General features: G+C 45.7%; 1 protein-coding gene across 1 annotated transcript in view; it reads left to right on the plus strand.

The window, feature by feature from the left end:
- The window catches only part of stk39 (serine threonine kinase 39), a 166,001-nt gene that overhangs the window by 47,864 nt on the left and 101,201 nt on the right, over positions 1 to 16,936 (plus strand). The window contains exons 8-10 of the mRNA XM_084314652.1: positions 6,610 to 6,743; positions 7,417 to 7,465; positions 12,360 to 12,425. Of these exons, the coding sequence (XP_084170778.1) occupies positions 6,610 to 6,743; positions 7,417 to 7,465; positions 12,360 to 12,425 (249 nt within the window). The remainder of the gene's footprint in view (positions 1 to 6,609; positions 6,744 to 7,416; positions 7,466 to 12,359; positions 12,426 to 16,936) is intronic.

Below are 16,936 nucleotides of genomic sequence, written 5' to 3' on the forward strand. Positions count from 1 at the left end.
GTCTGTCTGTCTGTCTGTCTGTCTGTCTGTCTGTCTGTCTGTCTGTCTGTCTGTCTGTCTGTCTGTCTGTATGTATGTCTGTCTGTATGTATGTATGTCTGTCTGTGTCTGTCTCTCTATCTGTCTGTCTGTATGTCTGTATGTCTGTCTGTCTGTCTGTCTGTCTGTCTGTCTGTCTGTCTGTCTGTCTGTCTGTCTGTCTGTCTGTCTGTCTATCTGTCTGTCTGTCTGTATGTCTGTCTGTCTGTCTGTCTGTCTGTCTGTCTGTCTGTCTGTCTGTCTGTCTGTCTGTCTGTCTGTCTGTGTCTGTCTCTCTATCTGTCTGTCTGTCTGTCTGTCTGTCTGTCTGTCTGTCTGTCTGTCTGTCCGTCTGTCTGTCTGTCTATCTTTCTGTCTGTCTGTCTATTAGGGGTGGGAATCACCAGTTTCATCATGATACGATACGATATCGATTCTTTGGACAACGATACGATATTTGCCGATATCACAGAGTCTCTCACGATACAATACGATACGATTAGATTCAGGTGCCTGCGATCGATATGAGATGATATCATATGCCCATTTAACACAATCAGTAACATTTAGATCAACAAAAAAAAGGTAATGAAAATATCATTTGACATTTGTATTTTTGAGCTCTTCCAGACATTTAAAGGAAAATCAATCTATTGTTTTTAATACAAATAGACCTCCTGTTCACTGTAAAGTGCCACGTTTTTATATATTGAGCTTTAAACTTTAAGCTAAATTTTTTGGAACTCAAAACTCACAACCTCCCTCTCCCAAACCGTTCCTACAACAATTTGTTGATGTTGCATGATCATGTATAGGCCTACATTTATTATGTATTATATTGTTTATGTTTAAATAACATTTAAACATCAAACTCCTCTGACCTCATCTGGTCTTTCCAAAGACGCGCGCACACACACACACACAGAAAGGGAGAATGCTATGCTGTAACATCTACACACACGGAGCTACTGCTGTTGTTCTTGGGCGGATATGAGACTCGCCACAGGATTTTCAAAATAAGAGTATCGATATGAATCGATCTTATTACATCGCATCGATCCGATTCGATTGTTGATAATTACATCGATGTATCGATCTGGATCGATGTATCGTCCCACCCCTACTGTCTATACAGTACAGTATATACATACAGTATATGTATTATTTCTCTCTTCTTCTACTTCTTCTACTCAAGTAAAGCCTGTTTGTCCTGCATGTCTGTGTTCTGTCATCATGTCTGTGTTCCGTCATTATGTCTTCTGTCTTCTGTCATCTCCTTGTCTTGTCCACTTCCAAGAGAGGAAGGACGGGGGGGGGGGGGGGGGGGTGACTTGGCTACGTGAGCTCCAGAAAGCCTGGGAGGAGCCACAGGAGGAGGACAGCAACAAAGTCACTGTTAGTCTTTAGCCTGTATCTGGTTATCGGGACATCTAAGACGCTGGGGGAGCGCATCAAAGTCGTGCCTTCAAAGTTGGCAGGATTCTTAAATTCAATTTAAAAAAACAGGCAACCAGTGGAGGCTGACATTGTGGGGATAATGTGTTCTCTCTCTGGCACCGGTTAGGCGACCTTGTGGTTCTGAACGAGCAGTGGGTCCAGGTCTGACCTCGTGGTTCTGAACGAGCGGTGGGTCCAGGTCTGACCTCTTGGTTCTGAAAGAGCAGTGGGTCCAGGTCTGACCTCTCGGTTCTGAACGAGCAGTGGGTCCAGGTCTGACCTCTTGGTTCTGAACGAGCAGTGGGTCCAGGTCTGACCTCGTGGCTCTGAACGAGCAGTGGGTCCAGGTCTGACCTTGTGGTTCTGAACGAGCAGTGGGTCCAGGTCTGACCTCTCGGTTCTGAACGAGCAGTGGGTCCAGGTCTGACCTCTTGGTTCTGAACGAGCAGTGGGTCCAGGTCTGACCTTGTGGTTCTGAACGAGCAGTGGGTCCAGGTCTGACCTCTCGGTTCTGAACGAGCAGTGGGTCCAGGTCTGACCTCTTGGTTCTGAACGAGCAGTGGGTCCAGGTCTGACCTCGTGGTTCTGAACGAGCAGTGGGTCCAGGTCTGACCTCTCGGTTCTGAACGAGCAGTGGGTCCAGGTCTGACCTCTCGGTTCTGAACGAGCACTGGGTCCAGATCTGACCTCGTGGTTCTGAACGAGCGTGAGACAGGAGATATCGAGGACTGACCGAGGCAGGAGGAGAGACAGTTAGTCGTAAAAGAGATCGAATTACGGATGACCTTCTCTGTAAGTCGGTTCGAGACAAAGATGCCTCGATTTGAGATATTCTCAGTTGAGAGAATCGTTCCTGTCGTTATCCTCTTCCTCTTCCTCCTGTGTGTTGGTCAGTGAACTCTTCCTCTTCCTCCTCTTCCTCCTGTGTGTCGGTCAGTGAACTCCTCCTCTTCCTCTTCCTCTTCCTCCTGTGTGTTGGTCAGTGAACTCTTCCTCTTCCTCCTCTTCCTCCTGTGTGTCGGTCAGTGAACTCCTCCTCTTCCTCTTCCTCTTCCTCCTGTGTGTTGGTCAGTGAACTCTTCCTCTTCCTCCTGTGTGTTGGTCAGTGAACTCTTCCTCTTCCTCTTCCTCCTGTGTGTTGGTCAGTGAACTCTTCCTCTTCCTCTTCCTCCTCTTCCTCCTGTGTGTTGGTCAGTGAACTCCTCCTATTCCTCTTCCTCTTCCTCCTGTGTGTTGGTTAGTGAACTCTTCCTCTTCCTCCTCTTCCTCATGTGTGTTGGTCAGTGAACTCCTCCTCTTCCTCCTCTTCCTCCTGTGTGTTGGTCAGTGAACTCCTCCTCTTCCTCCTGTGTGTTGGTCAGTGAACTCTTCCTCTTCCTCCTGTGTGTTGGTCAGTGAACTCTTCCTCTTCCTCTTCCTCCTGTGTGTTGGTCAGTGAACTCTTCCTCTTCCTCCTGTGTGTTGGTCAGTGAACTCTTCCTCTTCCTCCTCTTCCTCCTGTGTGTTGGTCAGTGAACTCTTCCTCTTCCTCCTCTTCCTCCTGTGTGTTGGTCAGTGAACTCCTCCTCTTCCTCTTCCTCTTCCTCCTGTGTGTTGGTTAGTGAACTCTTCCTCTTCCTCCTCTTCCTCATGTGTGTTGGTCAGTGAACTCCTCCTCTTCCTCCTCTTCCTCCTGTGTGTTGGTCAGTAAACTCCTCCTCTTCCTCCTGTGTGTTGGTCAGTGAACTCTTCCTCTTCCTCTTCCTCCTGTGTGTTGGTCAGTGAACTCTTCCTCTTCCTCCTGTGTGTTGGTCAGTGAACTCTTCCTCTTCCTCCTGTGTGTTGGTCAGTGAACTCTTCCTCTTCCTCCTCTTCCTCCTGTGTGTTGGTCAGTGAACTCTTCCTCTTCCTCCTGTGTGTTGGTCAGTGAACTCTTCCTCTTCCTCCTCTTCCTCCTGTGTGTTGGTCAGTGAACTCTTCCTCTTCCTCCTGTGTGTTGGTCAGTGAACTCCTCCTCTTCCTCTTCCTCCTGTGTGTTGGTCAGTGAACTCTTCCTCTTCTTCCTCTTCCTCCTGTGTGTTGGTCAGTGAACTCTTCCTCTTCCTCCTGTGTGTTGGTCAGTGAACTCTTCCTCTTCCTCCTCTTCCTCCTGTGTGTTGGTCAGTGAACTCTTCCTCTTCCTCCTGTGTGTTGGTCAGTGAACTCCTCCTCTTCCTCCTGTGTGTTGGTCAGTGAACTCTTCCTCTTCCTCCTCTTCCTCCTGTGTGTTGGTCAGTGAACTCTTCCTCTTCCTCTTCCTCCTGTGTGTTGGTCAGTGAACTCTTCCTCTTCCTCCTCTTCCTCCTGTGTGTTGGTCAGTGAACTCTTCCTCTTCCTCTTCCTCCTGTGTGTTGGTCAGTGAACTCCTCCTCTTCCTCTTCCTCTTCCTCCTGTGTGTTGGTCAGTGAACTCTTCCTCTTCCTCCTGTGTGTTGGTCAGTGAACTCTTCCTCTTCCTCCTCTTCCTCCTGTGTGTTGGTCAGTGAACTCTTCCTCTTCCTCCTCTTCCTCCTGTGTGTTGGTCAGTGAACTCTTCCTCTTCCTCTTCCTCCTGTGTGTTGGTCAGTGAACTCTTCCTCTTCCTCCTCTTCCTCCTGTGTGTTGGTCAGTGAACTCCTCCTCTTCCTCCTCTTCCTCCTGTGTGTTGGTCAGTGAACTCTTCCTCTTTCTCCTCTTCCTCCTGTGTGTTGGTCAGTGAACTCCTCCTCTTCCTCCTCTTCCTCCTGTGTGTTGGTCAGTGAACTCTTCCTCTTCCTCTTCCTCATGTGTGTTGGTCAGTGAACTCCTCCTCTTCCTCTTCCTCCTGTGTGTTGGTCAGTGAACTCCTCCTCTTCTTCCTCTTCCTCATGTGTGTTGGTCAGTGAACTCCTCATCTTCCTCTTCCTCCTGTGTGTTGGTCAGTGAACTCCTCCTCTTCCTCCTCTTCCTCCTGTGTGTTGGTCAGTGAACTCCTCCTCTTCCTCTTCCTCCTGTGTGTTGGTCAGTGAACTCCTCCTCTTCCTCTTCCTCCTGTGTGTTGGTCAGTGAACTCTTCCTCTTCCTCCTCCTCTTCCTCCTCTTCCTCCTGTGTGTTGGTCAGTGAACTCTTCCTCTTCATCCTCCTCTTCCTCATCTTCCTCCTGTGTGTTGGTCAGTGAACTCTTCCTCTTCCTCTTCCTCCTCTTCCTCCTGTGTGTTGGTCAGTGAACTCTTCCTCTTCCTCCTCTTCCTCCTGTGTGTTGGTCAGTGAACTCTTCCTCTTCCTCCTCTTCCTCTTCCTCCTGTGTGTTGGTCAGTGAACTCTTCCTCTTCCTCCTGTGTGTTGGTCAGTGAACTCTTCCTCTTCCTCCTCTTCCTCCTGTGTGTTGGTCAGTGAACTCTTCCTCTTCTTCCTCCTGTGTGTTGGTCAGTGAACTCTTCCTCTTCCTCCTCCTCTTCCTCCTCTTCCTCCTGTGTGTTGGTCAGTGAACTCTTCCTCTTCCTCCTCTTCCTCCTGTGTGTTGGTCAGTGAACTCTTCCTCTTCCTCCTCTTCCTCCTGTGTGTTGGTCAGTGAACTCTTCCTCTTCCTCCTCGTCCTCTTCCTCCTGTGTGTTGGTCAGTGAACTCCTCATCTTCCTCTTCCTCCTCTTCCTCCTGTGTGTTGGTCAGTGAACTCTTCCTCTTCCTCCTGTGTGTTGGTCAGTGAACTCTTCCTCTTCCTCCTCATCCTCCTGTGTGTTGGTCAGTGAACTCTTCCTCTTCCTCTTCCTCCTGTGTGTTGGTCAGTGAACTCTTCCTCCTCTTCCTCTTCCTCCTGTGTGTTGGTCAGTGAACTCTTCCTCTTCCTCTTCCTCCTGTGTGTTGGTCAGTGAACTCTTCCTCTTCATCTTCCTCCTGTGTGTTGGTCAGTGAACTCTTCCTCTTCCTCCTCTTCCTCCTGTGTGTTGGTCAGTGAACTCCTCCTCTTCCTCCTCTTCCTCCTGTGTGTTGGTCAGTGAACTCCTCCTCTTCCTCCTCTTCCTCCTGTGTGTTGGTCAGTGAACTCTTCCTCTTCCTCTTCCTCCTGTGTGTTGGTCAGTGAACTCTTCCTCTTCCTCTTCCTCCTCTTCCTCCTGTGTGTTGGTCAGTGAACTCTTCCTCTTCCTCCTCTTCCTCCTGTGTGTTGGTCAGTGAACTCTTCCTCTTCCTCTTCCTCCTGTGTGTTGGTCATTGAACTCTTCCTCTTCCTCCTCTTCCTCCTGTGTGTTGGTCAGTGAACTCTTCCTCTTCCTCTTCCTCCTCTTCCTCCTGTGTGTTGGTCAGTGAACTCTTCCTCTTCCTCCTCTTCCTCCTGTGTGTTGGTCAGTGAACTCCTCCTCTTCCTCTTCCTCGTCCTCCTGTGTGTTGGTCAGTGAACTCTTCCTCTTCCTCTTCCTCTTCCTCCTCTTCCTCCTGTGTGTTGGTCAGTGAACTCTTCCTCTTCCTCCTCTTCCTCATGTGTGTTGGTCAGTGAACTCTTCCTCTTCCGCTTCCTCCTCTTCCTCCTGTGTGTCGGTCAGTGAACTCCTCCTCTTCCTCCTCTTCCTCCTGTGTGTTGGTCAGTGAACTCTTCCTCTTCCTCTTCCTCCTCTTCCTCCTGTGTGTTGGTCAGTGAACTCTTCCTCTTCCTCCTCTTCCTCCTGTGTGTTGGTCAGTGAACCCTTCCTCTTCCTCCTCTTCCTCCTGTGTGTTGGTCAGTTAACTCTTCCTCTTCCTCATGTGTGTTGGTCAGTGAACTCCTCCTCTTCCTCCTGTGTGTTGGTCAGTGAACTCTTCCTCTTCCTCCTCTTCCTCCTGTGTGTTGGTCAGTGAACTCTTCCTCTTCCTCTTCCTCCTGTGTGTTGGTCAGTGAACTCCTCCTCTTCCTCTTCCTCCTCTTCCTCCTGTGTGTTGGTCAGTGAACTCCTCCTCTTCCTCATCTTCCTCCTGTGTGTGGGTCAGTGAACACTTCCTCTTCCTCCTGTGTGTTGGTCAGTGAATTCTTCCTCTTCCTCCTGTGTGTTGGTCAGTGAACTCCTCCTCTTCCTCGTCCTCCTGTGTGTTGGTCAGTGAACTCTTCCTCTTCCTCGTCCTCCTGTGTGTTGGTCAGTGAACTCTTCCTCTTCCTCTTCCTCCTGTGTGTTGGTCAGTGAACTCTTCCTCCTCCTCCTCTTCCTCCAGGTGTTGATGCTCACCTTGCAGAACGACCCGCCCAACCTGGAGACCGGCGTGGAGGACAAGGAGGTGCTGAAGAAATACGGGAAATCCTTTAGAAAGTTAATAACCATGTGTCTTCAGAAGGAGCCGTGCAAGAGGTCAGAGGTCATACTGTGTGTCGTACATGCCGTCAATCTGCAGGGTGTTAAAACGTCTTTAAAAAAGCCTGGCTGTCGGGAGATTAAATAATATGAAATATTTTAAATGTTTTTGTATTCAAATGATTTTTCACGGCGCTACCGGGGGCTTTGTGCGTCTGGCGATTTACCTTTGCTAATGTGATCGTGAAATTGGTATTACATTTGGCTCTAAGTGGTATTAAAAAAGTCTTAGGTTTAACTTGTTGAAACCTGCAGATAACCTGTGCTGATTTGTAGCCAAGGGCCTAGGCTAAGCATGTGCTTTGTGAACTGTGGAGAGACGGTTAAGTGTCTGAGCATCAATCAGCCTTTATATATCAACGAAGAGGACAGATCCTACTTAACGCATTGAGCGCCACAAGCTTCCCCCCATCCTTCACTGTCTAGCGCCAGCTTTTCATGACCATTTTCACGATATTTCACGATCTTTGCGAAGCTATTGTATATTCTATATTATAGCTATGGAGACAATAGTATGGCTCATTTGACAGACACTATTTCTAGTCCAACATGTAAAAAAGAGTTTGTTTCTACACACTGTAGTTTGTAGTTTATTACACGCTAAACATTGTCCATTTGAATGAGTTAACTTCATCATGGTGTTATAAGTGATGTATCTCTTTATCTTCAGACCCACAGCTGCAGAGCTCCTGAAGTGTAAATTCTTCCAAAAGGCCAAGGTATGATATTTACCTCACGTTGTTTACCTCACGTTGTTTACCTCACGTTGTTTACCTCATGTTGTTTACCTCATGTTGTTTACCTCACTTTGTTTACCTCATGTTGTTTACCTCATGTTGTTTACCTCATGTTGTTTACCTCACTTTGTTTACTGCATGTTGTTTACCTCATGTTGTTTACCTCATGTTGTTTACCTCACGTTGTTTACCTCACGTTGTTTACCTCACATTGTTTACCTCATGTTGTTCGGTCGCCTGGCAAAAATCGCCCACCGTGTGCATTGGACTTAACACATTCAGCACCAGAGGTCGCTGTGGGCCGTATGGCCGTCTGTACCAGCGCTTTAATCAATGGGGATACATGCCGGTGTTTGCAGGGCTAAAACTATATTAAATATCATAGCTATGGATATAAACCTATTGCCCATTTGACATCGAGTATCTATCGTTCAATTTGTGAAAAGGAAATAATTTTTTCATTCATACATTTCCGTTTTATACCGTGGTGAATATGAGTATAGTTTTAGAGTAATTCTGTGTAATCCCAGGAAACGCCGCTAAGCATCGTTTAGTGCATTCACTAGAAACCGTGCCATTCCTCGCCTGGATCAACAATCAATCTGAAATCAACGCTATATTATCGGTATTATGTTTCATCATGCATGCATGAAAGGGTGGGGGGGGGGTTCTATGCTTTGATCGTCACCAACGGAATACGTTACACAGTACATTACAGACACACGCTTCGATCGCGGGGAAGGAATTATTGGATTAACGCAAGATTGACTAGGATGTACTAGGGCTGGGCGATATAACGACAACGATAAATATCGCGATATATTTTAATAATCTATATCGAATATCGAAGAAAAAAAAAATTAAATCGTTTTTTTTTTTTTTTTATAAATTATTATTATTCTTTTTGGTGACCTGCAACAGGGCAGTTTTAAAACCAGAGACAGTGGACAGACTTGTCTTTCTTGCCCATTTATTTTGTTTGCTTTCTAATTTAAAATACAGTTTGAAACAGTTTGTACACAGTAGGCTGTGTGCTAGCAGAGCTAGACTCCAGTCACGAGTCACTGTGCACATGTGCGGTGGTTTGTCCACCAAAAAAGCGCCAAAATATCGAAAATAAACTAGCAGAGCCAGAACTGTTCAACTCCTCTGGAGCCACAGCCAGCAGAGAAGCCGGTTTACTTTAGCTTTTAAACCAGCTGCAGCCTGAGAACTGGAGTGTGAGGGGCTGTAACACTAAAGATGGCGGCAACGACAAAGAATTGCTGCAAAATAAACATACATCTGTTGTTTAAATTTTTTTTTTTTTTACTTATAACAATTTCGATAATTATCGATATCAAGAAATATGATAACATTATCATATCGTTATCGTGATATGATTTTTTGCCATATCGCCCAGCCCTAGGATGTACTGCAAAAAGAATATTCCAATTATCTGATCGCCATTCCAAGTATTGATGTCGATCGTGTTGCCAACATAATCCACCAAAGAACACGAATCGGCGGTACTTGATTCTCCCCAATTTATGTGTTATAAACGTTACCCCTGCCCGACAAGGAAAACCCGTACCGGACTTTTTAGATCGACGTACAGGCTGAGCCAGAGAGATTCCAAGGATGTGCAATACCGGCCGCAAGGTGTTAGGCGGCGGTATTGGACGTTTGCAATCTCAGACCCATTCCCAATGATGACATCAGGCTCCCTCGATGGATTATGAATGGAAATAGCGAATAAAAGAAATAACGACCAAAACCCGACTTATCTCGGGTCTGGCGTCCAATGTGTTAAGGCTTGCAGTGTGAACATAGCCTAAAAGACATTTCCTGCCATTATATTGAATCTTGCCTGAATATCCCGCCCTCTTTCCTTGATCCTCCAATCAAGAAACACACTTTCAGAGGGAAGCAAGTGCTTTTAAGCACTCAGAGTACAGAGTGTAAGGGCAACCGAACAGCAAAAAGATGCCAGTGAGGGATATGGTATGAAGCTCTTTCCAACGTGTGGTGCTGTTGACAGTAAATCAGGTCGTCTCGTTGAGTGCATTTAAAGCTTTTATTTTTGCTTGCAGGATGGATAAAGCAAAGCATAACATAAACTGGGTGTTTAAACTGTAACTTAAACAAATAAACTTGTGTTTGCGAAATAAACCAGAAAATAACTCAAAACAACTGAAAACAAACAAAACACGCACGGTTGGAAAAACTGTGTGGCTTGACTTCCCTGTGACGTTTCCCCAATTCCCTCCCGCTGCGCACCTGTGACACACCTACAAATAGGCTGTGCCCGAGATCATCTGAGCCCTGCCTCCTATGCCCACTGCCCAGCTCATTAGTTTTCAAGTTTCAAGTTTCTTTAATAGTTGTCATACAGAAGTACAGAATACTTTTATACAAAATGCTTCTTACTGTTACGCTCCAGAGACTGTGCAAGACAAGATACTGTAAGTATGAAATAAAATAACATAGTATAGCATGTAAATTAGAAGTAAAAAAAATTAGGTCACGGTGTTCAGTATAGACATATGTACAATGTTCGATGCAGAATAGACGTAACTGAGTTACCATATAATATACAATACTATGCAGTGTACTAATATACAATACTATATAGTGCAAGGCAGAAATGGGATGAGGTGCAATTTAGGTACAATTTACAGTAGGTGTACGAGTTGTAGTGCAAATCCTTTATCAATAAATATAAAGTGTGTTTGTGTGATCTAAAGTGTGGAGAGTGGGTGCTGCAGTGTATTGTTTGTTTAAGTGAGTGTGTTCGTGTGGGTGTGTGTGCTGTGTGCATTTGATGGTTGTTGCATAGTGTTTATTGTTCGTTTAGCAGCCTGATGGCCTGGGGATAGAAGCTTCTTCTGAGTCTTTCTGTGCTCGCCTTAAGACTCCGGTATCGCTTGCCTGACCGCAGCAGTTCAAAGAGGCAGTTGTTCGGGTGGCTCGAGTCCTTAATAATTCTCTTAGCCTTCCCCCTGCACCGCTTGTTGTAAATGTTCTGGAGGGTGGGAAGCCCCCCTCCAATTGTGCGTTCGGCTGAACGTGTCACTCTTTGTAGTCTGCTACGGTCTTGTGCAGTGCTATTCCCAAACCAGGAGGTGATGTTGCCAGTCAGGATGCTCTCTATTGTACATGAGTAGAAGTTCCTAAGGATCTTCTGACTGACTTGGAACTTCCTTAGGCGCCTGAGGAAGTAGAGGCGTTGTCGTGCCTTCTTCACAACACTGTCAATGTGTGTGGTCCATGTCAAATCCTCGGATATGTGGGCTCCGAGGTACTTGAAACTGTTCACTCTCTCAACCGGTGCCCCGTTGATGCTGAGGGGGCTGTAGTCCTTGACCCCCGACCTCCTGAAGTCCACAATCATCTCTTTTGTTTTGCTGACGTTCAGGGAGAGGCAATTCTCCTGACACCACTGTGACAGATTCTCTACCTCTTCCAGGTAGGCCCTCTCGTCGTTGGCAGAGATCAGACCCACCACTACTGTGTCATCAGCAAATTTGATGATTGTGTTGTTGTTCCGCTGTGCTACGCAGTCATGTGTGTACAGGGAGTAGAGGAGGGGGCTCAGAACACAGCCCTGGGGGGCCCCTATGTTGAGCGTGATGGATGAGGAGGTGCAGTTGCCTGCTCTTACCACCTGGGGTCTGCCCGTCAGGAAGTCCAAGACCCACTGGCAGAGGTCATAGTTCAAGCCCAGGTCCCTAGTCAATAATCTCATAACACCTTCACAATAACACAGCACCTTCATACAATAAAGTAACCACGGTAAAATCATCAAATTGGCTACAACACTGAGCAATAGAGCAATACAAAAATGTGAATATAAAAACGTTATATTATAAATATAAAATCTAAGGGATTTTCAATAGTCTCCTAGCAACAACAGTAGCCACGAACAGCACATCCCTCAAACATCTGTTTAGTGCTGCTGGGTAAAAAACAACAACTAAAAAAACAAGGTCATCAGTTTTGACACGCAGCCTTAGATCTCTCACACCTCTGCTTAGGTGACAGATATGCATTTGTTTACTTCTATACTGTGTTCACTATAACATGTGTTTACCCCTACACTCTGTGTGTTCACTATAACATGTGTTTACTTCTATACTCTGTGTTCACTATAACATGTGTTTACTTCTACACTGTGTGTTCACTATAACATGTGTTTTAGGGCTGTCCCCGACTAAGGATTTGGATAGTCGACTATGATTGGCCAAAATTTGCCGTTAGTCGACTATTAGTCGACAAAAAAAAAAATATATATATATATTTTTTTATCATTCCATTTGCGCTGTGGGGGGTGCTTAATGTCTGAAGGAGTCGACTGAAGGCTTCTTGTCCTCTGCAAAAGCATGCAATTGGTCCACTGATGGATACATCTTGATATTTGTCTAGTCTAGTGTGTTCATTAGATGGGTGAAATCCTCTTTCAGTGCCTCTGTGCCTGTTTTCGTAGGCAGTTAGCCTCTGGTATGCGTGCCATTAGCGTTAGCCACGCTTCTAGGCCTCTTTTCTTTTGGAAAGAATGAAAAAAAAATATATATATAATATATATATTTTTTGTATTAGACTAAGAGGTTGGCTGTCGACTACGGCTCCTTTCGACCGATTAGTCGACTAATTGACTAATAGGGGTCAGCCCTAATGTGTTTACTTCTACACTGTGTGTTCACTATAACATGTGTTTACTTCTACACTGTTTAACCTACATCCCCCCCCCCCCCCCCCCCCCGGGCTGGCCTCCAACACACCTTTGTTGCAGTTATTCTTCTCCCCCCCCGCTCCAGATCAATCCTTCCATTTAAGAAAGCGTAGCGTCAACAGAGTCCCACGTTCACAGCTGAGGTTTTTTGCTCTTCCCTTGCAGAACAGAGAGTACCTCGTGGAGAAGCTCTTGTGCCGTGCACCAAAGATCGCCCAGAGAGCCAAGAAGGTACGTTGATAAAGTGCAAAATGTTCCATGTAAAGCAGCCTCCGGTATTGACGTTGCTGTCCGGGGTGTGCTGGTGATCGACTGAACTTTCTCTCACTGCCAGTATGTTGCATTTACAGTCAACAGAGCACAGAGAGCGTCCCGCCTGTCTCTCCCGACGCCTCGAGCACTTTGTACTCTTAACCGTCCTGTGTGGGTTGTATCTTAACTGTCCTGTGTGTTGTATTTTAACTGTCCTGTGGGTCGTATCTTAACCGTCGTGTGTGGGTCGTCTTTTAACTGTCCTGTGTGAGGTTGTATCTTAACTGTCCTGTGTGGGTTGTATCTTAACTGTCCTGTGTGTTGTATCTTAACTGTCCTGTGGGTCCTATCTTAACCGTCCTGCGTGAGGTTGTATCTTAACCGTCCTGTGTGAGGTTGTATCTTAACCGTCCTGTGTGAGGTTGTATCTTAACCGTCCTGTGTGAGGTTGTATCTTAACCGTCCTGTGTGAGGTTGTATCTTAACTGTCCTGTGTGAGGTTGTATCTGCAGAATATGGGCCACTGCTGGAGCCATAGCAGCCATGCAGAATGGATCCTCTGCTGCCAAGTCATGCATTAGTAATATTCCCCCAGTGCTGCTTCGCTACAAGTGGCAGAGACCAAAAAGACAATTGGGAATATAACGCGTGCTGTTAGGTAACAGACGTGAAGACTTTTTTTTCTGTAGCCAAATTTTCTTCTTCTCTATTTTATATCTTCAACAATACAACATCAACAGCAACAACAATAATAATAATAAATACAGATCGAAACTTAACTAATAAATACAAAATACCAAATAAAAATAAAAACACAACAAACACACAATACATTAGACAATAGACATACATTGAGCTTTTGATCACCTCGGTCGCCGCAGTCCACAATTCAATACCCGCCTGTCCCACCCCAACCACACGGGCAGTCGCAATCTCTAAATAAATAACACCCAGCAATGTCAGGGACCAGTTAATTACTGTGAGTTTCTCAGGTTCTTTCCATCTCATAGCGATAAGCTTTTTGGCTGCTGTTTAACGCCTGCCAGAATAATTATTTTCTGTTGGTAGTGAAGATATAACGTTTAGAAGTAATGTGGCTGCCGTGAGTGGAATTGATATGTTACAGATGCTTGGGAGTTTAGTTGCTATAGATTTCCAAACATGGGCTACTGGTGGGCAATCCCAGATATACGTGCCTGTGGCTCTCAAAGAGCACAAAGTGCACCGGGAGTCGGCCACCAGTCCCATAGCAAACAGTTTCCTAGGTGTGAGATGCGTCCTATGAATATAATTAAAAAATGTTTAAATTAATTAAAATTATATATAATTAAAATTAACCGTCTCTGATTAGGGTTGCGGGAGGCTAATATAGCATTTGTCCAAACGGCGTCCCAGTCAAATTCAGGGTCTAATCCTGGGATGTCCCCTCGCCAGACTGTATCTAATGTAAATTTTTTTTAAATGTGGATTTGATTAAACGTGTATAAAAAATCTGAAACAAACCCTCTTGTGGTTGTCCTGTCACCGATAAGCCTGACAAAAAAGGGTGTGGGTGCAACGCCTGAGCCCACGATTCTCTGGTTATGGTTAATTGGGCCGCCCGTGGTTAACACTTTGATCGCCATGGTTAAATTCATAATTTACCATCCCTAGCCAGCTCTATTTGTCTATGGAGAAGTTCCCCTTCTTTGCAGGGCTATAACTTTTTAAATTGTATTGCTAAATTGACATTATTATGGCCCATTCAATGTTTTATATCTATTGTTCAGGGTGTAGCAACGTTATACTTTTTCATTCACATATTCATACTAAAATACGGTCTAAAGTATAAGTATGTTTTTATCGTTTTCTGCAGCTTTCTCCAGAACTTGATTTATAGCCCTAAATGCATTATATTGATGATCAAATACAGTTTGATAGCGATCGGTGCCAGATAAAAAATGTCAACTGCACGTAGTTCTAGAAGTTACTACGTATGATCTGATGTTGACCGGATGGGCGGGGGGTCATTTATAATTCCGTGGGCAACGTTATATCATTTATCTAGTGTGGGTGATATGATCATTAGAGCAGTTAGTATAGAGGACATTAGAAAATAACGCTGAAACTCACCGTAGCTTCCTCGCGCCGTTGGCAGATGAGCGTGGAACAGAATTTTTTCTATTATGGGATGGAGAAATACCCGATCCATTTCCAGGTTGTATAATAGTATATACGTCCAAATCATGTTGTTTATCGAGTTATTGGCAACGGATCGATATGTATTGTGTCGAGCTCGAGTCCCGGGACCTATAGTGAGTGATCGGACCGAATTGAAATGAGCACCAGCTTCTACATCCTGTTTCTCCCCTGGGCGATCCCCCGATCGGCCACCAGATGGCGCTCTTGAACCGTTAGAGAGTTGAGTGGAGCTCAGCAGTATATCTCAGGTCCCCGGGGGAGAAATATGATTTCGATCACAGATTTTTGAAATATTGATATCAAAGACGTGTTACGGCGTCTTCGGCAGAATGAGCATGGCGGGGAAAGACGAGTTTCGGCGTCTCCGGCGATTAAAGTGTTAACTGGGCCGCCTGTGGTTAACTGGGCCGCCCGTGGTTAACTGGGCCGCCACGTGGTTAACTGGGCCACCACGTGGTTAACTGGGCCGCCCGTGGTTAACTGGGCCGCCACGTGGTTAACTGGGCCACCACGTGGTTAACTGGGCCACCACGTGGTTAACTGGGCTGCCCGTGGTTAACTGGGCCGCCACGTGGTTAACTGGGCCACCACGTGGTTAACTGGGCCGCCCGTGGTTAACTGGGCCGCCACGTGGTTAACTGGGCCACCACGTGGTTAACTGGGCCACCACGTGGTTAACTAGGCCACCACGTGGATAACTGGGCCGCACGTGGTTAACTAGCTGCATGTGGTAAACTAGCTGCACGTGCCCCGTATTCGGACATGGTTGTTGTCAGCTGCCAATCAATCACCGGCAGCATGTTTTGGACGGAATGGAGAAAGAATCGACATCGGAGCACGGGGTGTGAGGGAGGGGTGCTGGAAGGCATGGGGTGCCCTTGATAGAGATAAGATAGAGATCGGGTAGAGATAGAGTAGAGATACACTATAGATAGGATAGACATAAGATAGATGAGTTAGAGATAAGACAAGATAAAGATGAGTTAGAGATAGTTTAGAGATAAGATGGAGATGAGTTAGAGATATGTTAGAGATAAGATAACGATAGGGTAGAGATGGGATAGAGATGCGTTAGAGATAGGTTAGAGATAAGAGGAAGAGAGGGACAAAAACAAGACATGGTTGAAAACAGCACGGAGTAACAAAGCCAGACGAATAGGATTTCAGTTGAAAGGTGAGTGAATGAATACAGATGATTGCTAGGAGACCGGGTTCAGAAACTAAACTGTGCTGTGTGCAGAGTGTTGTTCAGAAGAAATCCGTTTGATTCACCTTTTTATTTCACCACCGTGTCACCGGGGAACGACTAAACTGTGACCAAAACTTTTTATTTTATCAACGGAAATACGATTAAAACTAACAGAGGGAGATTGAAATCAGAGTCTTCAACGTCCACTCGTTAGAACACAGGGTCTCTCTCTCTCTCTCTCTCTCTCTCTCTCTCTCTCTCTCTCTCTCTCTCTCTCTCTCTCTCTCTCTCTCTCTCTCTCTCTCTCTCTCTCTCTCTCTCTCTCTTACACTCTCTCTCTCTCTCTCTCTCTCTCTCTCTCTTACACGCTCTCTCTTACACTCTCTCTCTCTCTCTCTCTCTCTCTTACGCTCTCTCTCTCTTACACTCTCTCTCTCTTACACTCTCTCTCTTTCTCTCTCTCTCTCTCTCTCTCTCTCTCTCTCTCTCTCTCTCTCTCTCTCTCTCTCTCTCTCTCTCTCTCTCTCTCTCTCTCTCTCTCTCTTTCTCTCTCTCTTACACTCTCTCTCTTTCTCGCTCTCTCTCTTACACTCTCTCTCTTACACTCTCTCTCTTTCTCGCTCTCTCTCTTACACTCTCTCTCTTACACTTCTCTCTCTCTCTCTCTCTCTCTCTCATACTCTCTCATCTCTCGCTCATCCTCTCGCATCGCCTCTCTCGCTCTCATACACTCATCTTTCCCTGACTCTCTCTCATCTCTCTCATATTCCCATCTATATCTATCTCTCTCTCTCATAAACTCTCATACACTCTCATCTCTCTCTCTCTCTATCACACACTCTCATACACTCTCATCTCTCTCATACACTCATCTCTCTCATCTCTCTCATACACTCATCTCTATCTATCTCTCTCTCTCTCTCTCATACACTCTCACACACTCTCATCTCTCTCATACACTCTCATCTCTCTCTCTCATAAACTCTCATACACTCTCATATCTCTCTCACACACTCTCATACACTCTCTCATCTATCTCATATACTATCATCTCTCTCTCTCACACACTCATACACTCTCTCATCTCTCTCATACACTCATCTCTCTCATACACCCTCTC

Source organism: Notolepis coatsorum (assembly GCF_963971535.1).
Source record: "Notolepis coatsorum genome assembly, chromosome: 5".
Taxonomy (NCBI): Eukaryota; Metazoa; Chordata; class Actinopteri; order Aulopiformes; family Paralepididae; genus Notolepis; species Notolepis coatsorum.